This window comes from Mirounga leonina, unplaced genomic scaffold, assembly GCF_011800145.1.
Source record: "Mirounga leonina isolate KUSES-001 unplaced genomic scaffold, KU_Mleo_1.0 Mir_165, whole genome shotgun sequence".
In the NCBI taxonomy this organism is placed as follows: Eukaryota; Metazoa; Chordata; class Mammalia; order Carnivora; family Phocidae; genus Mirounga; species Mirounga leonina.
In genome coordinates, this window is record NW_023270415.1 from 82,342,353 (window position 1) to 82,362,915 (window position 20,563).

The following is a 20,563-nucleotide window of genomic DNA, read 5'->3' on the forward strand; positions in this document are numbered from 1 at the left end:
GGTGTTTCAAGGCTGCCGTGGCCACAGACACCTCTGGGACCTCTTGGCCTTCGTTCCCTAACAAGCCAGTGGTGGCAGGAAGGGATAGGAGAGGAAAGCGCCCCTGCCCTGGGAGCCTCACAGGCTGTACCAGGAGAGTAGCCAGCCTGGGGTGGAGGCAGCTGGATCTCGGGAGTGGCTAACCCACACATCATAGATGCTCTTGTTGGGTGGCACCCCCTGGAAGAGGGCATCTAGATCCCAGAGCAGCCCTGGGGGGCCATGAGTTTCAGGGGCCACCCCCCAGTAGGCTGAGCTGGTTGAAGGTGGGCACTGGGGACAGGATGTGGGTGGTAGTGGAGCTAAGGGCATTACCACATTGGGAGTGTAGATGGGCAAGTAAGAGGTGGGCAGCTGCCCCCAAAGTGAGGCCCTGTGACTCCCACCGGACAGTCCTCCGGGATCTGGAGAACCCTGCAGTAAGTGGAGGGGCCAGGCTCTGTGCTCAGGGGAGAGGGGCGAGGGCCTGCTGGTTCCGCCCTGGGAAGTCTCCGCATCTGCTCTCCTGGGCCCGGGAAGGGGGCAGAGGGGCCACAGAGGCCTCTCGGAGGGCAAGGGTGGAGTGGGCATCACCTTCTCCCCACTGTGCCCAGAGCCTGCTGGACCTGGGCTGCTTCGTGGTGCCCCCTCCCTGGGGTCCCCTAACAAAGACTTTATGCTGAAGCCCTCACTGGGCGGCGGCTGGGGACTGGGCGGCCGGTAGGGCCAGCCATGCAACACGTAGGGGCCCAGGTCCTTGGCGAAGGCTCCCCGCTCGCCCCCGCTCTGCCAGCGCCGGCACAGGGCCGTGTTCTGCAGCCGCAGCGCCTCGGCCGGGATCAGGCTCACGTCGACTGCCCAGAAGTTGCCCTTGGCCTGGGGCTTCGCTGGATCTTTAGGCACCTGGAGGGGGTGGGGAGGCTTGGGTGGGGCCGTCCGACCCCAGACACTCGGGATTTCCGCCCCAGCTCCGACCCTCGCCCTACCCCACCTTGCGGAAGCATCGGTTGGAGGAGAGGTTGTGGCGGATGGAATCCTTCCAGCCCTCGTAGTCTTCCTTGAAGAAGGGGAACGCGGCCTGGACCTGACGGATGATCTGAAACCACCGACCCGGCGCGGCACTGTGAGCCGGGACGCAGAGGGGAGCAGCGCCGCCCCTCCCCCACAGCCGGGCTGAGGGGCGTCGCCCCCCCCCAAAGAACACCTCTGCGCCCGAGCGAAAAAAAAAAGCCCCGAGGGAAGGTTCCTGCCTGAGCACCTCGGCTCTTGCCCCTGGTGCCCAGGCCTGGACTGGCCCCACTGGCTCAGCTGGGTAGGGCCAGGTGGGGATGGAAGCCGGAGTCTGAGCCTAGGAGTAGGTGGGGGACGGGTCTGGCGAAAGGTCCGATTACCGAGTGTGAGGGAAAATGGGGGTCCCTCTCACCTGGGCCAGCTTCAGCCTGCGGGAGGGTGCGGCCTGGATCACCAAGGCAATCATGGCCAAGTAGGTGTAGGGGGGCTTGTCATGGCGCAGGTATCTCTTCTTCCTTCTCTTGGGGGGCTGGGAGGACGACTCCGACCCAGGAAGCCCCAGGTGTGGGTTGCTGCAGGGTCCCATGCAGGGGGAGGCACGCACCGTGGGCAGGGGTCTGGCCCCGTGGAGGCAAGGCAATGGGGCAGTGCGCTGAGGCAAGGCTGGGGGCCTGAGGCCGGCGGGCCTGGCGGGCCAGACCCTTTATCATTCGGATGGAAGGGGGAGGGGAGGGGAGGCAAAGGGAGGGAGGAATCGGCGGTGGGGGAGGGGAGCGTGCAGAGGACTGCCACAATTAGCAGGTTTCAGTTAATCTGGAAGGGAGGGGCAGGGAGGATTCCAGTGGGGGCTGCAGGCGGCCACCCAGGCCTCATTCCTCACCCCTGGGCTGCCTTCAGCACCCCCTACAAGCTGGAAGGAAAAGCCTTTGGAAGGGGCCTGTGACCTATGGTTATTTTATCCTGTCTGGGCTGGGCTTCAGGCTCCCATTTAATAGCTGAGGGAGTTGATTTACCCAAAGTTGACCTGCCAAGAATGGGTGGGGCCTGCCCAGAGTTCAAGGCTGAGCAGCTTCCGGACCTAGATGGTGGTCAGAGGGCTTCCTGGAGGAAACTTCAGGAACAAAATAGGGACACAGTTAATTCAAGGAATTCTCCCAGGGGCTGCTGCAGGGCCCCAGTGGATTCCAAAGGCGTTGGAGGCCACTTTCCTCCCCTCCCTGGTGCCTGTTAACAGTGGGAGCTGACCAGCTCTCGTTATTCATTGTGCACCTCACTGGCTCTAGGTGAGCTGGACCTCCTTGGCCCCACAGGACTTTTTGGAGGCAGAGTTGCCTCCCTTCTCTCTTGGTCCACTGAGTCCAAAGCTCTGAAGGTTGCTACCCAGGAGGATGCCCCTTGTTCTGGGGCACTTGGGCAGTGCTCCTGGGTGTTTGTGTGTGTGGAGGAAGAGGTCTCTTAGCTGGAGGGGTTTACTGGACATCTCTTGGGGCCAGGCCTTGAGGATACAGCTTTATGGGTCATAGTTCCTGCCCAGGGGAGCATGCGAGGACCACCTGGTTTCACCCTGGACAGGAGTGAGAGCACAGGTGTGTCGTGTGAGTATGCAGGAAGGCTTCCCAGGCAGCCACAGGACCCTGAGGATTAGTCTAGGTAGAAGGAGATATTCCCCAGGCAGGTGGGGGTTGGCCTGAATGGAGGAGAGGCACTCTAGGAAAGTGAGTGGAGGCTCAGGCTGGGGACGCCTGAGGGGCCAGAACCCCCTGCTCAGGCCTGGCTATAGTGTCTGAGGGTTTTAGCAGGCACAGGACCTGCCCCAGATGCGTGGTCCCAGAAAAATGCCTCTGGCAGGTGCCCTGAGACTCACTGGTCCTCTCAATTCCCAGACCCTATTCTGTCCCCTCACCTTCTCTCTGGCCATCTGAGCTGTCAAGGCCTATGGTCTGTACCATGACCCAAAGCCCAGCCCTGCCCCTCACCAGCAAGTTTGCCCAAGGGGGTATTGGGCCCAGGACACCAGCAGTGGCTGGTGCTGGAATCAAGGCCCCTAGACCCAAGGGAAACCACAGGAGCACACTTTAGATCACTCTACTCCAAGGATTCAACTTTTCTTGGGTAGCCTCCTCCCCCAACATTATACTCTTAAGTGGTTTAAAATCCACAGCATACAGCAGGTAGCCAACCGGCGTGAAGGCGCTGAGGGAAGGCATGAGTGCGGGAGGTGCACTGGGGCAGAAAGTGTGGGGGCGGGAACGGATGAGGTAATGCGCAGTACCGCACTGCCCCCTCCACTCTCAGACGTCCCGTGCATTCCTCGGAACTCCTCTGTCACCCCTTTCCGTTCCCGGAGCTCTGGTGGACGGGGTCCTCGTGCCTCCCCGTGCTCTCACTGTCTGCGGCCTCCTAACCCCACTCCATTAGCAAAGAGGGCCTTGCCTCCAAGTCTTCAGCCACCACGTCCCCTCCACGGGTCCTCCCTCGCCTGGTTTGACGTTCGAGGCTCCTTGAGTCCGCACTATTCCTATGTGACCACTCTCCCCCGCCCTCCTAAACCGCCACCTCGGTTCCTTGCCATGGCCCCAAGGCACCGGGTCCTTCACTTAGGTATGCTTTTCCCTCCGTCCGTGATGACTCTGTCCGCTGAACTCCGACTGTTCTTTAGAAGCCCAGCACACACAGATGGCCACCCTCCCGAAAGCCTTTTGACTGCCTGCCCCTCCCGCCCCGTCCGCGCCGCGCCCGAGACGCTCACACAGCCCCGCGGGCAGCCGTGCTCTCGGGGAAGGCCCCGCCCCCTGGCCGATCGGCCCCGCCCCCGGGCTTCCGTGGGCGCCGCGGCTTCCGGCTGTGGGCCGCGCGGGCCGGAAGTGTAGCGTTGCCATGGCGAGAGCCGGGCGCGGGGCCCGCCCCCGCGGCGCCCAGAGGAGCGCGGGGCCGACGGAGCGGTGGCCCGCATCTGAGCGGCTGCGCTGCGGCGCTGTGCGCGAGGCGGAAGGTGAGGCGCGGACTTCCGGGGCCTGCGGCGGGAGCGGAGGCGGGCGCAGGAGGGCGAGGCCGCGCGGGGCGCGGGGGGCGCCGAGCAGAGCGGGGCCTCCTCGGGAGCCCTGCCCGGCCAGCCCTCGGGGAGGCGGGCGCGGGCCGCGCGAGTCTCTGCAGGCCCCTCCTGGGCGCAGGGTGCTCGGGTCGGGAGCGGCTTCTCGGGCGGCAGCCTGTGAAGCGAAGGCCGCCTGTGGGGCTTTTCACCTTGATCTGCGTGTGCAGCTGTTTTCGTTTTGCAACCTGTGGGTCGGGTCGGCAGCGCTAGACGTCTCTGCATTTGCGGCCGGGAAATTCGGGCCGGCGGAGCAGGGACATGCCCAGGCTTTGTGTGGGCTTTGGAGCGAGGCCAGACGAGAAACTGGAGCCGCTCCGGGGTTCCGGTGACCTCCCGTGTGAGGATCCCGGGCGCCGCCTCGCAGACCAGGGTCAAAGGGAGAAGCACCAGCGTGTCCCACTGCCTGGACCGGCGCTCCAGGCCAGTGGGGGAGGATCCGGGGCCGGTTGGGGCCCCTCAAGGCCCCGGAGCAGGGGCTCAGGCAGCCGTGGGATTAATCTCCATGGGTGCAGAGAGCCGAGGCACGTGTGGAGTCATTCCAGGTTGAGGGACGCCGGAGACAGGCTAGCCCTCCTCGGAGCCCTGGCCTTTTTTCCTGATCTTTAACTTGGGGTGGAGCTGGCCGTGGGAGCAGCAGTTGCTCTTCTCATCCCCGTCTTGGCCCAGCAGTGAGCCCTCATGGGTGTCTTTGCTCCCCCGTGTTCTCCGGGCGGCACTGGGGTTGTCCTGAATCCCAGAAACGTAAAGAGGCCTCTGCTCCTGGCTGTGCTGCCTAGTTCACTTCAGGGGTGGTGAGGAGAGCCCCTCCCCCCGGGGCCCTGGGGCCCAGTTCTCTAAGGGGCTAGTGGCTGCCTGAAGGAGACTGCACAAAGGCTAGCTCTGGGCTCCTCATTGTGATGGGTGTGTCGCCCTTTCCCTGCTCCCCAAGCTCTTGATCAAAGCTGGGATGGGGAAGCTTTAGAAGGTGCTTCCTTCCTTCCCTCCCCGTGCGTGGGCTGGATTTCCTCCCTGTTGGCTGGAGCCTCCTCCCCGGGCTCTGCTGTTCGGTCCTAGCCTCCTCTCTCACCTGCTTGGGGTGTGCCTGGACTTTGGTCTCCCCTGACAGCAAAGGGCTGGCAGGTACCTGGGAAGAGGGTTCCTGATTCTGTGGACTCAGCATTGGGATCTGTGTTCTAGGGATTTCTGTCTTTGGTCTCTATCAGCAGCCTGTGTCCATTCTGTGCAGTTTTGGTACTTCAGTGTGAGGTGAACCCCCTGACCTCCGGTGACCTAACACACCTAACCCAGGCAGGTATCTGGCTGGGTGGACTTTGGCGGCAATGGTAGCAGTTCATGTGTCCCCACTCTTCCTGGTCATCGGAAGACACGCAAGATTAGCGGTTAATGTTGTTGGCTTCTTAGGGGGAAACACCACAACTATCACAATCACTTCCGGGAGTGCCCCGCCGAGAGCACCTGTCCTGAACACGCTGTGAAGGTGCACACACGAGCTGTGTCTTTCCCCAGTGTCCGCTTTATTCAATCAGAAAGCAAGGTTAATATAAAGCAGGTTTAGGATTCCAGCCTCAGTGATACTTCACCATGTGATTAACTTGGCTTCTTATACGGCACACAACAAACTAGATAACAAGGGGGTAGGGAGTTCACAAACCAAACACGAAGTCAGTCTGTGGGCGGCGGCTGAGATGAGGTCTCAGTCAGGTCCGGGTCAGCTCTCGGCACTTACTGCTCCTTGTGTTCAAGCAGGGAAGCATCTCAGTCCTGTTGGGAGATCAACCGGGCAGAGCCTTGGGCAGCAACTGCCTTTCTGAAGTGGTCCCACTGAGGGGGTCTGTCTGTCTAGAGGGGTCAGGTCTGAGGAGACTGATAGTTTGCTGCAAAAATCCTCCCCTTTTAAAGGGATCTATCGGGTCTGGGGCCCTGCAGACGTCCTCTGCTTCTGCTGGTTATCAGTGCTGGGGTGTGAGCTGATGCTGGACGTGGCAGGATCTCGTGGCTGCGGTACCTTTACCTGCTTGTGTCCCTGCTTGACACAGGCTCCTGCTCGAGTGAGTCCCTACAGCCCCCCACTCCAGTGCCTCTGCTCGGTTACTCGTTAGCCCAAGCAAGACATCTGGGAGGCTGTTCCCTCACCTCCAGGCTCTCTTAGAACTTCATCCTAAATATCCTTGATTCTGGCCCTTCCTGTCCATCCCTTCCACCAAATAAATAACCTGCCTCTGTGGCATTACCCTCGGATTACAGCACTTTCCCCTGACTGGTCTTGGCTCTGTCTTAGCCCCTTGCCCCCATCCTTCTCACCTTAGCGTGATTGATCTGAAATGCAAATCTAATTCTTGTACTTTCCTTCTTGAAATACTTCCTCACAGACTTCCGAATAACACTCATCTGCCTTTACCGACTAGCCGCCATCCTCTGTCCCCCTCACCCGCCCCCTGAGCACTTTTCTATGTGTGTGTCATGCTGCCACCATACTGAACCCGTGTGGTGGTGGAAGGGAGAGAGCAAACCTCCCCCCACCCCTTCCAAGCTCTGTGGCCTTGGGTAAGGCTTCATCAGCACTACAGGCTGAGAGGAGGACAGAGATATGGGGCTCGTTAGCTCTACAGATGCCCAGGGTGAGGGTCCTACAGAGGAGGAGGAGCTCAACTGCTAGGAGCCCTGTGAGGGCAGTTATGATAAGGTCTGATGGTGGATGTTGGATTCTGGGCTGTGTGCTTTCTTGGCAGCTATGACGAACCCAAAGAGTGAACAGATTTGTACTGGCAGAGGGGCACCTGGGAGCTGAGGCCACGGGGATGGAGCCTGCAGACTAGTCTTCAAAGAAGTTTCACTGTGAAGGAGAGGAGTGTGTGGGGGAGTGGAGGGTTGGAGTTGGCTTGAATGAGGAGGTCCATGGAGATCCAGAAAGATCATGGAGATTGTGGCCTTGGGCAGAGGAGTGACTGACATCTTCAAGATCCCAGGCCGATAGAAGGGGCTGGGCTGCAGAGTGGAGGTGGGGGGTTGGGTGGTTGTACTGTGAAGTGGCTTGAAGAGCCCCATGCTCAGCCCTGTCTTGCCATGCCGGGATTCCCTGAGACCTGGGTCATTCTTTGATGTGACCATTGTGGTTTTGTTGATTTTGGGTGATACGCTATGTAAGCTTCACACCCCGGCCCTTCCCCCCCCCTCCGAAACCTTTTCCTGTTTTGGAAGGAAGGGAGGATGGTGTGAATGCAAGTGACCCTTTGGGAGCCTCCAGGCCTCAGATGAAGGGTCAGTCTCCTGCTGAGCCCTCCCACTGTCCAGTAGGTTTGAATGTCCCTCCCTGTGCAACAGGGCACAGGGCAGAGCCTTGCCATTGCTGATGGGCCTCTCATTTTTCCAGCCCTGACTTACCTGTAGGCACAACTGAGTGATGGTCTTTTTCATCGGACCAGCTCACCCACAAGCTCAGAGGCTCCTGGGTTATAGTCTAGACTAGCCCCCCAGTGCCAGGAACCCAGTTATTGAGCACTTCCTACAAGTCATGCACTAGGCTCAGCTCTGAGGACACAGCAAGACACAGTAAAGGGCATGTCAAAAACTAGAACAGTGTGGGGACCCTGGGTAGCTCCGTCTGTTAAGCTGCAGACTCTTGATTTCGGCTCAGGTCCTGATCTCAGGGTGGTGAGATCAAGCTCTGCATCAGGCTCCATGCTCAGCGAGGATTCTGCTTGAGATTCTCTCTCTCCCCCTCTGCCCCTCCCCCACACGCAGGTGTGCGTGTGCACGCACGCTCTCTCTCTCTCTCAAATGAATAAATTTTTTTTTAAAGATTTTATTTATTTATTCATGACAGACAGAGAGAGAGAGAGAGAGGCAGAGGGAGAAGCAGGCTCCCGAGGAGCAGGGAGCCCGATGCGGGACTCGATCCCAGGACGCTGGGATCATGACCTGAGCCGAAGGCAGACGCTTAACCATCTGAGCCACCCAGGTGCCCTCAAATAAATAAATCTTAAAAAAAATTAGAGGGACGCCTGGGTGGCTCAGATGGTTAAGCGTCTGCCTTTGGCTTAGGTCATGATCTTAGGGTCCTGGGATCGAGTCCTGCATCAGGGAGCCTGCTTCTCCCTCTCCTTCTGTCCCCCCAACACCCCCCCCCCCCTTGTGCTGTCTCTCTCTCTCTCTCTCTCTCGATCTCTGTCAAATAAGTAAATCTAAAAAAAAAATGTACAAGCCATTCTTAGCTCATGGGCCATACAAAACCAGATGGCAGGCAGTAGTATGCCAAGCCCTGCGCTAGATACCAGAATTACTGTTAACTCGTTGAATCCTCATAAGAACCTTATAAAGAAAGTATGATTATCATTCCATTTACAGATAAGGAAACTGAGGAAAAGAGGTCAAGAGACTTGACCGATCTCAGCTTCCTTCCATTTCAAACCCAAGTCTGGTTCCAAGCTCAGCTCCCAGCCACTGTGGTACTTGGAGCTGGAGGCTTCCAAGGTGTAGAAGCAGGAAGCAGGCCAGTGTTGAGTGGGAAGTGGAGAGGAGGTGTGCAAGGAGATGGCAAGGTGAGCAGGGGCCAGACCATGCAAGCTGTGGAGGCCAGGATAAAACTTTCGGAATGTGTACTTTTTTTTACACCAAACTTTATTTTATTTTTTTTTAATTTTATTTTTTTTTTAAGATTTTATTTATTTGAGAGAGAGAGAATGAGAGACAGAGAGCATGAGAGGGAGGAGGGTCAGAGGGAGAAGCAGACTCCCTGCCGAGCAGGGAGCTATTTTATTTTTTAAAGATTTTATTTATTTGACGGAGAGCGAGAGAGGTAACACAAGCAGGGGGAGCGGGAGAGGGAGAAGCAGGCTTCCCGCGGAGCAGGGAGCCCGATGCGGGGCTCGATCCCAGGGCCCCGGGATCAGGACCTGAGCCGAAGGCACAACCGACTGAGCCCCCAGGTGCCCTGCGTGTTTACTTTAATGGAAGCAATTAGACCTTTATGATATTGAAACATACTTCCTTTTATCAACTGTGGGTCAAAGGAGGGAGAAGCCAAGTGCATTGACGTCTTGTGACTGCCTCAAAGGGTGAGAATCTATAAGTTCCCAAGGGGGTGGGTCTGAGTTTTAGAAGGATGGATGGCAGTGCTTTTAGCCAAGGTATTTGGAGGGTCTCTGTGGATGGTGCCAGTTGAGTCTTTTTTTTTTTTTTTTTTTTTTTAATTTGAGAGAGAGAGAATGAGAGACAGAGAGCATGAGAGGGAGGAGGGTCAGAGGGAGAAGCAGACTCCCTGCCGAGCAGGGAGCCCGATGCGGGACTCGATCCCGGGACTCCAGGATCATGACCCGAGCCGAAGGCAGTCGCTTAACCAACTGAGCCACCGAGGCGCCCCCAGTTGAGTCTTAATAGTGTCATTAGTACATCCAGCTAAGCCCGAGGACTGAGGATGGTGCGCGCAGCGGAAGTGTCGTAAAGCTGGCTGTCACAGCACCTGGCCAGTAAAATGAGTTCCCTGATCACTCTGAAGTTCAGGGGGCTCCCTGGATGGGAGTAATCTTTTCTAACAGAATTTTAGCCACAGAGGAAGCATTGGCCTGTCTGAAAGAGCAAGCTTCAGTCAAGTGAGAAAACATACAAACCATAAGTAAAACATATTTATACCCATGAGATGGGAAAAGCTGTCTGAAATCCGCTTGTGTAAATAAGTTTCCCTGGATTATACTTTGGACAGGTGGGAAAAACAAGGTGGGCACTTTTCTGCATCCTTTTCCCCACCAATATTGGTTCATGAATGCTGTCATTCTGTCAGGAGACCAATAGTTAACTGCATGTACAGAGGGAAGTAGTGCGCATTTTAGAATTTCTGGTGGGGCTGGATTGTTATTTGGTCCAAACCAGAATTCTCTTCTTATTGAGCCAATAATAATTACTAGATTTCTAAGACTGCTTTTCATCTCTGGGGCCAGTTCTTGGACTCTCTTGTCAACTTTTCCAAATTATCATTTGGGAGAACCTCCCTCTGGACCATGACAGAGGTCTGGCTGTTGGTTTCCTTGAAAGCAGCATTTTTTGGCAGAAAAAGCAGTGAGGTGGTTTCCTCCGGGGAGTCGAGTCTGGAATGCCCAGGAACCTTATAATAGCGGGAGCAGCCAGCAAAGTATAGCATGTAATACGTTTTGGACATAGGAGCCATTTTAAATTTTATGCCCATTGTAGGTGAGGAAACCTGTCTGTTTCCATAACATTCCGAAGTCATGAACTATCCCAAAGGCTCACCAACCACTGGTATAAATGTTTATGGTTTTACTGTTGGCTGAGGTGCAGGCTAGAGTAAGGGCATGGAACAGCTTGTGTGGTGAAGTAGCCAGAGGTCAACGTGCCCTCTCAGTGACTTCAAAAGGACTTGCAATAGCGTGCCCAGCACCATACTTATCATTTTCGTCCTTTATTTTTTTTTAAGATTTTTTTATTTTTTAAGTGATCTCTGCACCCAACGTGGGGCCCAAACCTGTGACCCTGAGGTCATGAGTCTTGTGCTTCACCGAAGATCATGGGGCGAAGATCATGACCTGAGCGGAAGGCAGATTACTTAACCCACTGAGCCACCCAGACACCCCAGGGTTTAATTTAGAGCCTCAGAAGACTTAACTTTATTTGTTTTTTAATTAATTAAGTAATCTCTCTGCTCAACGTGGTGTTCCAACTCCCAAGCCCTGAGTCCAACTCCCAAGCCCTGAGATCAAGAGTTGTTCTACCAACTGAGCCAGCCAGGTGCCACAGAAGAGTTAACTTTAAATTTTTATTTATATTTATTTTTTTAGCGAGAGAGTGTGCTTGTGGGTGGGGAGGGGTAGGGGCAGAGGGAGAGGGAGAGAGAACCCCCTTTTTTTTTTTTTTTAAAGATTTATGTATTTATTTGAGAGAGAGAGAGAGAGCAGGAGACAGGGCAGGGGTAGAGGGAGAAGCAGACCCCCCGCCGAGCAGGGAGCCCGATGCGGGACTCGATCCTGGGACTCCAGGATCAGGACCTGAGCCGAAGGCAGTCGCTTAACCAACTGAGCCACCCAGGCGCCCTGGTAGAGAGAATTCCTAAGCAGTCTCCATCTCCCAACCCTGAAATCATGACTTGAACCAAAATCAAGAGTCCGACACTCAACTGAGTGCGCCACCCGGGCTCCGAGGAAGACCTAAGTGTAAAGGGGCAGGTTTTAATGGGTTCAGGAGAGGAGCCAATGGGGAGAGGTTCAGAGGAAACGGAAGTCTGGCAGAGAGGACAGAGGAAAACAGCAGAGGTGGGCCTGAGCACTAGTAGTCGCTGTGTGTGTGCAGATAAAGAAGATGGGGAAGGGGAAAAGAGGCCTCAGAAACCATTTTGACTCCTTTCAATTGTTTGTTTGCCTCAGTTAATTCAGAAATAGTATTTTTCAAGGAGGCATACTTACTTAGATTCCTGAAGACATTTAGAAGCCTCAAGATACCATTTAAAATACACGTCCCATTCAGGTTTTTCCCCTTTTTCTTCCTCCCTTCCTCCCTCCCTCCCTTTTCTCCCCATAATGGCCATTAATGCTCTAAATTACTTTTGGGTAAGTCAGTCCATTTGCTTATAAATGAGCATGTGGAGAGACCATAGTTATTTATTTTATTTGTTTTTAAAGATTTTATTTATTGGGGCACCTGGGTGGGTCAGCCGGTTGGGTGTCTGCCTTCGGCTCAGGTCATGATCCCGGGGTGCTGGGATCGAGCCCCGCATCGGGCTCCCTGCTCGGCAGGCAGCCTGCTTCTCCCTCTCCCTCTGCCTTTCTCTCTGCCTACTTGTTCTCTCTCTGTCAGAGAGAGAGAGAGATAGCAAGAGCAGGAACACAAGCAGGAGGAGTGGGAGAGGGAGAAGCAGGCTTCCCGTCGAGCAGGGTGCCCGATGCGGGGCTCGATCCCAGGACCCCAGGACCATGACCTGAGCCGAAGGCAGACGCTTAACGACTGAGCCCCCCAGGCGCCCGAGACCATAGTTACTTAAATGTAAAACGGGCAGAGTCCCAGTAGGAAGGACACCCTCAAAGCATTTTGATCATTGGGATCCAGTTTCTTAGGGGTTTTTCTATAGAGCAAAGAGAAGAATCCCTCCACGGTGCAGTTTCAACGGGAACAGCCTGGCTCCAGGAGTCAGACCAGAGGCCAGCACGGTTCCAGTAGGAACAGTCCAGTTCCTTCAGTTGGACTGAAGACCAAATGGGTATTCTCAGGAAAAAACAAGGTTTTAAAACAGATCTTGAATAAGGCATGGAGAGCAGAACTTGAAATCTAGGAGAAAACTTACCCTCAAACTCCAGGGTGGGTAGGAAAGCAGTACGCTCAGTTGGCTCTGTGGGTCCAGCAGCCTCGGAGTTGTTGGGAGTCTTCTGGATCTCACTTCTGATCACAAGTAATGTTAAAAATAAAACTGCGGGCTATTTTGCCAGCGGAAGTGGGTTTATTCGGGAACAGCAGGGAATGGCAACCTGGAACAGGCCAGCTCTGGCAAATCCACAGGCAGGTCTGCAGAGCAAAGGCGAGCAGAGCTCTTTTGCAGAGGGGAGGGGGAGCTGGGAGGGGCTGCTGTCGGTCAACAGTCCGGGCGTCAACGGGGAGCCGGCAGCGCAGCGGCTTCTCCGCCTTGGCCCCGCGGCTGCCGGGGGAGCAGGAGCGCTTGCTCCTGCCGGGCGGGGCGGGTGCGGTGGTAGCTCGAGCAGCCGCCGCTCGGAAGGCCCCCTGGGGTGTAGTTACGGGAGAGCGCCCCCTGCTGGCCGCCCCGCGACTGCGTTCTAAGTGAGGTCTCCTCCTACTGATTTTCACATTGTATTGTCTATTGCTGTGTATCCCATTACTTAAAATACAGTGACTTGGGGGCCGCCTGGGTGGCTCAGTCGTTAAGCATCTGCCTTTGGCTCAGGTCATGATCCTAGGGTCCTGGGATCGAGCCCCGCATCGGGCTCCCTTCTCTGCCGGAGCCTGCTTCTCCCTCTCCCACTCCCCCCTGCTTGTGTTCCCTCTCTCGCTCTCTCTCTCTGTCAAATAAATAAATAAAATCTTTAAAAAAATAAAATATAGTGACTTGGGGCTCGTGGTTGGCTCAGTCGGTGAAGCATCTGCCTTCGGCTCAGGTCATGATCCCGGGGTCCTGGGATCGAGTCCCACATCGGGCTGCCTGCTCCGCAGGGAGTCGGCTTCTCCCTCTCCCCCTGCTTGTGCTCTCTCTCTCTGTCAAATAAATAAATAAAATCTTAAGAAAAAAAAATATAGTGACTTGAAACAATAAACATTTATTATCTCACAATTGCTGTAGGTCAGGAATTAAAAAATGGCTTAGCTGGGTGGTTCTTGTTCAAGGTCTCCTGTGGTTGCAGTTAGGATACTCAGGGCTGCATTGTTTGAGGGCTAGACTGGGGCTGGAGGGTCTGCTTATAAGGTGGTGCCCTCACCTGGCTGTTGGCAGGAGGCCTCAGCTCTTCACATGTGGGCCTTTCTGTAGACTGCTTACGTGTTTCCCAGCATACCAGCTAAGTTCCTCCAGCACCAGAGATCCAACAGAGGGCAAGCAAGAGGCTGCATTACCTTTTATGACCTAACTTCAGAAGTTATACATTGCCCATTTCTGTTGGCTTGTTTTCTGTTTGTTCAGTTTCTGCCATTTTTTGGGTTTGTTTTCTGTTTGTTAGGGGTAACTAAGTCCAACCCATACTGAAGGAAAAGTGGATTAGACTCTACCTTTTGAAGGGGGTGTCAAAGCATTCTATACTTTGTGATACTAATTTTGTAAATGATAATGAACATTTTACATTTTCCAATTGTTTGTTGGCAGTACAGAGACATACAGTTAATTTTGACATATTGTCCTTGTATTTCACAACCTTGCTAAATATATTTATTCTAGTATCCCAATTGTAGATTGCTAAGGATTTTTTTTTAAAGATTTTATTTATTTATTTGTCAGAGAGCGCAAGCAGGGGGAGCGGCAGGCAGAGGGGCAGTCAGAGGGAGAAGCAGGCTCCTTGCTCAGCAAGGAGCCTGATGTGGGACTCAATCCCAGGATCCTGGGATCATGACCTGAGCCGAAGGCAGACACAACCTACTGAGCCACCCAGGCATCCCTCTTTCTTTCTTTCTTTCTTTTTTTTTTTTTTTTTAAGATTTTATGTATTTATATTTATTTATTGGGGGGGTGGAGCAGAAAGAGAGGGGGAGAGAGAATGCCAAGAAGACTCCATGTGAAGTGCAGAGCCCAATGTGGGGCTTGATTTCACGACCCTGAGATCATGACCTGAGCTGAAATCAAGAGTCAGACACTCATCTGACTGAGCCACCCAGACACCCCCTAAGGATTTCCTACATGTCTTCTACATACCTATCTACATGCTTTCTAAATCTAAAGAATTTTACATCTTCCTTTCCAATCTGCATGCTTTTTGTGTCTTGACTTAGTGCCCTGGCTAGGACCTCTAGTATAATGTTGAACGGGGTTGGTGTCCCCAATCCTAGGAGGAAAGTATTCACTCTTTTCCTATAGGCATGATTTAGCTGAGGAAGTTTCCTTTTATTCCTAGTTTTCTAAATTTGTTTGTTTTTTTATTATGACCAGATGTTGAATTTTGCCAAATGCTTTTTCTGGTTTTATTGATTTGATTGTATTTTTTAAAATAGTAAACTATTTTGATTTTTAAAATGTTAAACCAACTTTTTGTTCTTGTAATATATCCCACTTGGTCATGATATGTTATCCTTTTTATATATTACTGGATTCAATTTGGCAATAATTTTAAGGGATTTTTGAAGCTATTCATAAATAAATTGGCATGTAATATTCTTAACTTGTTATGTCTTTGGTTTTAGAGTCAGGGTAATGCTGGCCTTATAAAATGAGTAGGGATGTGTTCCTTTCTCTTCTATTTTTAGAAAGGGCTTTTGTAGATTTGGTATTATTTCTTCCTTAAATGTTTGATGTACTTTACCAGTGAAACTATCTGGGCCTGGAGTTTCTTTTTGGGAAAGTTTTTAACTGCAAATTTAATTTCTTTACTAGATAATAGGGCTATTCAGGTTTTCTGTTTCTTCTTGAGTTCATTTTGGTAATTTGCTTCATTCAGGTAATTTGCCCATTTATCTAAGTCAAACATGGCAATTTTTTTCTAAAAAGGGCCAAATGGTAAATATTTTAGGCTTTTTAGGCCATGTGGTGTTGTAGCACAAAGCAGCCATAGACAATACATAAACAAATGAGTACTGCTAAATTCTCATAAAACTTCAGTTACAGTAACAGATGCCAGACCAGATTTGGTCTGTGGGCTCTAGTTCATTGACCCTTGACCTAAGTTGTTGAGTTTATTGTCATAAATTGTTCAGAACATTACCATTTTAATCTGTTCATGGTCTGTGAGGTCTGTAGTGATGCCGCCTTTATCATTCATGATATTGGTAATTTTGTCTTTTATTTTTTTTTAAAGATTTATTTATTTTAGAGAGAGAGAGCACGTGTGCATGAGCAGGGGTAGGGGCAGAGTGGGAGGGAAAGAATCTCAAGCAGACTCCCTGCTGAGCGTGGAGCCCATTATGGGGCTTGATCTCACAACCCCGAGATTATGACCTGAGCCAAAACCAAGAATCAGACGCTCCACTGACTGAGCCATCCAGGCACCCCTGTTTTCTTTCTTGATTAGTTATCAATTTTATTGTGATTTTCAAAGGAACAGTTTGTTTTTTTTAAGATTTTATTTATTTGAGAGAGAGAGCGCGTGCGCACACGAGCACGAGTTGGAGGAGGGGCAGAGAGAGAAGGAGAAACAGGCTCCCCACTGAGCACGGAGCCCAATGTGGGGCTCCATCCCAGGATCCCGAGATCATGACCTGAGCCAAAGTATGATGCTTAACTAACTGACTGAGCCACCCAGGTGCCCCTGAAAGGAACAGCTTTTAGTTTCAATATTTTCCTCTATTTGTCTGTTTTGTATTTCATCATTTTTTGTTCTTATTAGTTTTTTTTTTACTTACTTTGGGTTTAATTTTCCCCTCGTTTTCTAGCTTCTTAAAGTGGAAGCTTAGGTCATTGATTTGACCTTCTTATTTAAGCAATCAAAGGTAAACATTTCCTTCTAAGCACTGCTTTAACTGTATCTCACATATTTTGACATGTATGTTTTCATTTTCATTCAGCTCAAAATATGTTATAATTTCCATTTTGATTCCTACCTTAGCCTGTAGGCTATTTAGAAGTATGCTTTTAAGCTTCCAAATATTTGGGAATTTTTCCAGATATATTTTTGTTACTGATTTCTAATGTAATTGAATGATGACATGAATGAATGAAAACAGTTTTCATTCCTTATAAAGTTGCTGAATCTTGGATTATGTTCCAGCACATGGTCTACTCTAGTGAAATCAACTTTTTTTTAGCTTTTATTAATGGAGAATTTCAAACATCTATACAAGTAGGTATAATACAATGGTCCTCATATATTCATCATCCAACTTCAACAATTACCAACTCATGTCAGTTTTGTTTCACCTATATCTTTTATATTATTTTGAAGCAAATCTCAAATATATTATTCACTCTGTAAATATTTTTGTATCTATTTCTAGAAGGAATGCTTTTTTTTTTTTAAAGTAAATTCTACACTTAGCATGGCGCTTGAACTCATGACCTTGAGATCAAGAGTACCCTGAGATCAAGAGTCGGAGGCTCTACCAACTGAGCCAGCCAGGCGCCCCTAGAAAGACTACTTTAAAAAATACCACAACACCTAGGGCGCCTGGCTGGCTCAGTCAGTTAAGCGTCTGCCTTCGGCTCAGGTCATGATCCCAGGATCCTGGGATCAAGCCCCGCATCGGGCTCCCTGCTCAGCGGGAAGCCTGCTTCTCCCTCTGCCTGCCACTTCCCCTGCTTGTGCTGTCTCTCTCTGACAAATAAATAAATAAAGTCCTTATTTTTTTTAAGATTTTATTTATTTATTTGAGAGAGGGTGAGAGCTAGAGAAAGAGAGCACACACAGAGGGAGACAACTAGACAAATCTCTATTTGTCTCATAAATGTCATCGTTATACATTTCTTTTCATCGTTATACATTTTATGATTTGTTTGAATTTGGATCCAAAAAAGGTACATATGTTGCACATGTCTCTTAAGCTTCTTTAAGTATATAGGTTCCCTGACCATCATCTTTTTCTTGCTGAGTTTATTTGTTGAAGAAACGTGGTCACTTGTTTTTATAGTTTCCCGCGTCATCGATCTCTCTGATCGTGCTCTGTGGTGCCCTCTGACATGTTGTTCTTTGTCTCTCACATTTCCTAGAAACTGGTATTCGTATCAAACCTTAATCAGATTCTATTTAGTTTTTTATTGTTTGAGAAGACTGCTGTATACAAGATGGTTGCTCTTCCATTGTGTCGCACAATTGTCCAGTTGTCTTTTTTGTGATTGATAAAAATTTTCCTACATCAGGTATTGGTAGGGTTCATATAGGAGAAAAGAACAAACAGATGGTCACCAGAGGGAGTCTGGGGGGAGGATGGGTGAACTAGGTGATGGGATTTAGGAGTGCACTTGCAGTCATGAGAAAAACAAAACACAAAAAAACAAAACAAACTGACCAATTCTCTCTTATTTTACGGTTTTCAAAATACTGAGTTAGAATTCTCTGACAATGAGTTTGTTTTGTTTTCAGTGTGGATTTCAGTGTCTGGGTTTGATAAGGTTTCAGCCCATCCCACTTATTCTTCTGGCCACATCAGTACACGTTCGTCCCGTGTTTGGCAGTGGGAGTGTCTGATGTGGGCCCCAGAGTCTGACCGCTCCCTTATTGCTTGCTGTGACAAGATGTTGCACGTTCAGCTCGGACGTCTCCAGCCCCAGGCCTGGAATCAGCCATTTCTACAAAGACATTTTTAAGGAAAATGGAGATTTCAGGCTGGGTTTTTGGAGTGTTCCTTGCTGCTGGGCTGCTCACTGTTTCTGGGTCTTTTCAGTGGACAGAAGTAGGAAGTTTGTTTTAAATTAAATAACATGGGGCGCCCGGGTGGCTCAGTCGTTAAGCATCTGCCTTCTGCTCAGGTCATGATCCCAGGGTCCTGGGATCGAGCCCCACATCGGGCTCCCTGCTCTGCGGGAAGCCTGCTTTTCCCTCTCCCACTCCCCCTGCTTGTGTTCCCTCTCTCGCTGGGTCTCTCTCTGTCAAATAAATAAATAAAATCTTTAAAAAAAAATAAAGTAATTAACATTACAAGTTTTATTGATACTTCCAGGTCATATTTAAGATACAGGAATTTTATTTTACCTCCTTGCTCTTGCTCTTGTATTTGTATCTTGGTTCTCAGTGACCCAGGATGACAGAATTGTGATATTACAAGTGCTAAGTATGAACTACTTATCTGCTGCATCCCACAATAATCCGAGAACAGTCTTAGGGTAAAAATACGAGCTTCATGGCTGGTCACAGGATTATTGAAAATAGGTCATTTGGGCAATTTCCCACCACCTGGGCGAACCTCCGTCCCTGCTTATGCAGCCTCGTGTGAGGGCAGGGCTGGTACCCGGCTCCTTTTCCTCCCCTTCCTCTAGTCACCTGTGCCTTTGCTTTTTTTTTTTTGTAATTGTGATAAAATGTACATGACATAAAATCTACTATTGTTTTTTTTTTAGGATTCTTTATTTTTTCTTTTATTTTTGAAGATTTTATTTATTTGTTAGAGAAAGAGGGAGAGAGAGACAGAGAGCAAGCACAAGCAGGGGAGCAGCAGGCTCCCCGCGTAACAAGGAGCCCGATGTGGGACTCGATCTCAGGACCCTGGGATCATGACCTGAGCCGAAGGCAGCCGCTTAACTGACTGAGCCCCCCAGGCATCCCTAAAATCTACTATTGTAACCATTTCTAGGTACAATTCAGTGGCACTAAGTACATCTTCCGTATTGTGTAGTCATCATTTGTATCCGTTACCAGAACCTTTTAGCCACCTGAAGCAGAAACTCTGTCCCCTTTATTTTTTTAAGGACACTTTATTTTTTTAAAGATTTTATTTATATATTTTTGAGAGAGAGAGAGAAGGAGCGGGGGAGAGGGGCAGAGGGAGAGGGAGAAGCAGACTCCCTGCTCAGCAGGGAGCCCAGTGCGGGACTTGATCCCAGGACCCTGAGATCATGATCAGAGCTGAAGGTAGATGCTTTACCAACTGAACCACCCAGGCGCCCCAACTCTGTCCCCTTTAAACAATTCCCGCCCCAGTCCCCCAAACCCGGACAGCCTGCATTCTGTGTCTGTGAATTTACCTATTCTTGATCCTCCTCCAAGTGGAATCACATACTGTGTGTCCTTTTGTCAATACGTTTGGGGGATGTGTCAGAACTAACTTCTTTTTTATGGCTGAATATTCCACCGTGTGGATGGACCAAGTTTATCTTTTCATTTGCTGATGGACATTTGAGTTTCTGCTTTCTAGCTATTGTGAATCATGTTGAACATTGGCGCACAGATATCTGAGTTCCTGTTTTCAGTTCATTTGTGCATAGATCCTGAAGTCGTCAGGATGTTTTTCCCATATGCCGTCACTTTACACTGCCAGGTTGATGGAAATTATATTCTGTCCTGTACCGTAGTTCCTAATTCTGTGTTGCAAAAGTTGGAAATGACGTCAGTCAGTCTCTCTGTCTCCATAGCCGGGTGGGATGCACAAATTATGCTTTCTCATCTATGTGTCCTGTCCCCCATCTCCTGCACCCCTAGAGGAATGGTGTTCTTGGCTGGCTTTAGGTCCATGGGGATTCTGCTGGCTTATGTGTTACCAGTCCCCTTTATCATGTCCTTGAGTTTTTCTGACCTCCATCATTCCCTGGACACCTCCCCTTTGCTCCTCCCCTTTGCTGTCCTCTCTGTCCAGTGGCTCCCACCTTTCTTCCCTCCAGCTTCAGGAATTTGTGTACTAACATGAATTCCCTTCCTCTCTGTTGGCCCTCTAGTTCTACTAGGCTCATGGGGGGGCGGGGTCTCACTGTGGGTACATGTGTGTACTCAGTTGGTCATCTACACCTGCACATCTCTTGTTCTAAGGCTGTTTGGCCCATGTGTCTTTTTTTTTTTTTTTTTTAAAGATTTTATTTATTTGACAGAGAGGGACACAGCGAGAGAGGGAACACAAGCAGGGAGAGCGGGAGAGGGAGAAGCAGGCTTCCCGCCGAGCAGGGAGCCCAATGAGGGGCTCGATCCCAGGACCCTGGGATCATGACCTGAGCCTAAGGCAGACACTTAATGACTGAGCCACCCAGGCGCCCCTGGCCCATGTGTCTTGTCTACAACACCCCCTTCAGCTTCCCTCACCACTGTTCCATGCCCAAGGGTCATTGTTGGGGTGTGCATTCTGAGTCAGAGCAGACCCAGGGTTACAACTTTGTGGTTTTGACCTTTTTGTACCTGACAGACCTTAATTTCCAAATCTACACGATGGGGTCCTGGCCCG

The 20,563-nt window shown here is 50.9% G+C and overlaps 2 protein-coding genes across 4 annotated transcripts in view; one reads left to right on the forward strand and one right to left on the reverse strand.

The window, feature by feature from the left end:
- Positions 1–4: 4 nt before the first annotated feature.
- FOXH1 (forkhead box H1) lies at positions 5–3,724 on the reverse strand. 2 transcript variants are annotated; one of them, XM_035012183.1, is made up of 4 exons: positions 2,043–3,724; positions 1,442–1,601; positions 1,010–1,114; positions 5–921 (listed from the first exon to the last, which is right to left on the reverse strand). In XM_035012183.1, exons 2-4 carry the CDS (start codon positions 1,493–1,495, stop codon positions 118–120), a joined length of 963 nt encoding a protein of 320 aa, XP_034868074.1. In that variant the 5' UTR covers positions 1,496–1,601; positions 2,043–3,724; the 3' UTR covers positions 5–117. The 2 variants fall into 2 exon arrangements, with proteins under 2 accessions (XP_034868074.1, XP_034868073.1); XM_035012182.1 differs by having other exon boundaries at positions 1,442–3,724.
- Positions 3,725–3,894: 170 nt separating this feature from the next.
- PPP1R16A (protein phosphatase 1 regulatory subunit 16A) overlaps positions 3,895–20,563 on the forward strand; it is a 36,227-nt gene continuing 19,558 nt past the window's right edge. For both annotated transcript variants that reach the window (XM_035012209.1, XM_035012210.1), the window contains exon 1: positions 3,895–4,021. The gene's annotated coding sequence lies outside the window, so the exon portion shown is untranslated. The remainder of the gene's footprint in view (positions 4,022–20,563) is intronic.

Excerpts from the sequence above, each read along its gene's own strand:
- FOXH1 (XM_035012182.1), bottom strand. The coding sequence starts at position 1,615 with ATGGGACCCTGCAGCAACCCACACCTGGGGCTTCCTGGGTCGGAGTCG. Across the intron at positions 1,115-1,441 it reads GCAGGCTGAAGCTGGCCCAG|ATCATCCGTCAGGTCCAGGC; the intron begins GTGAGAGGGACC and ends CGGTGGTTTCAG. Across the intron at positions 922-1,009 it reads CCAACCGATGCTTCCGCAAG|GTGCCTAAAGATCCAGCGAA; the intron begins GTGGGGTAGGGC and ends CACCCCCTCCAG.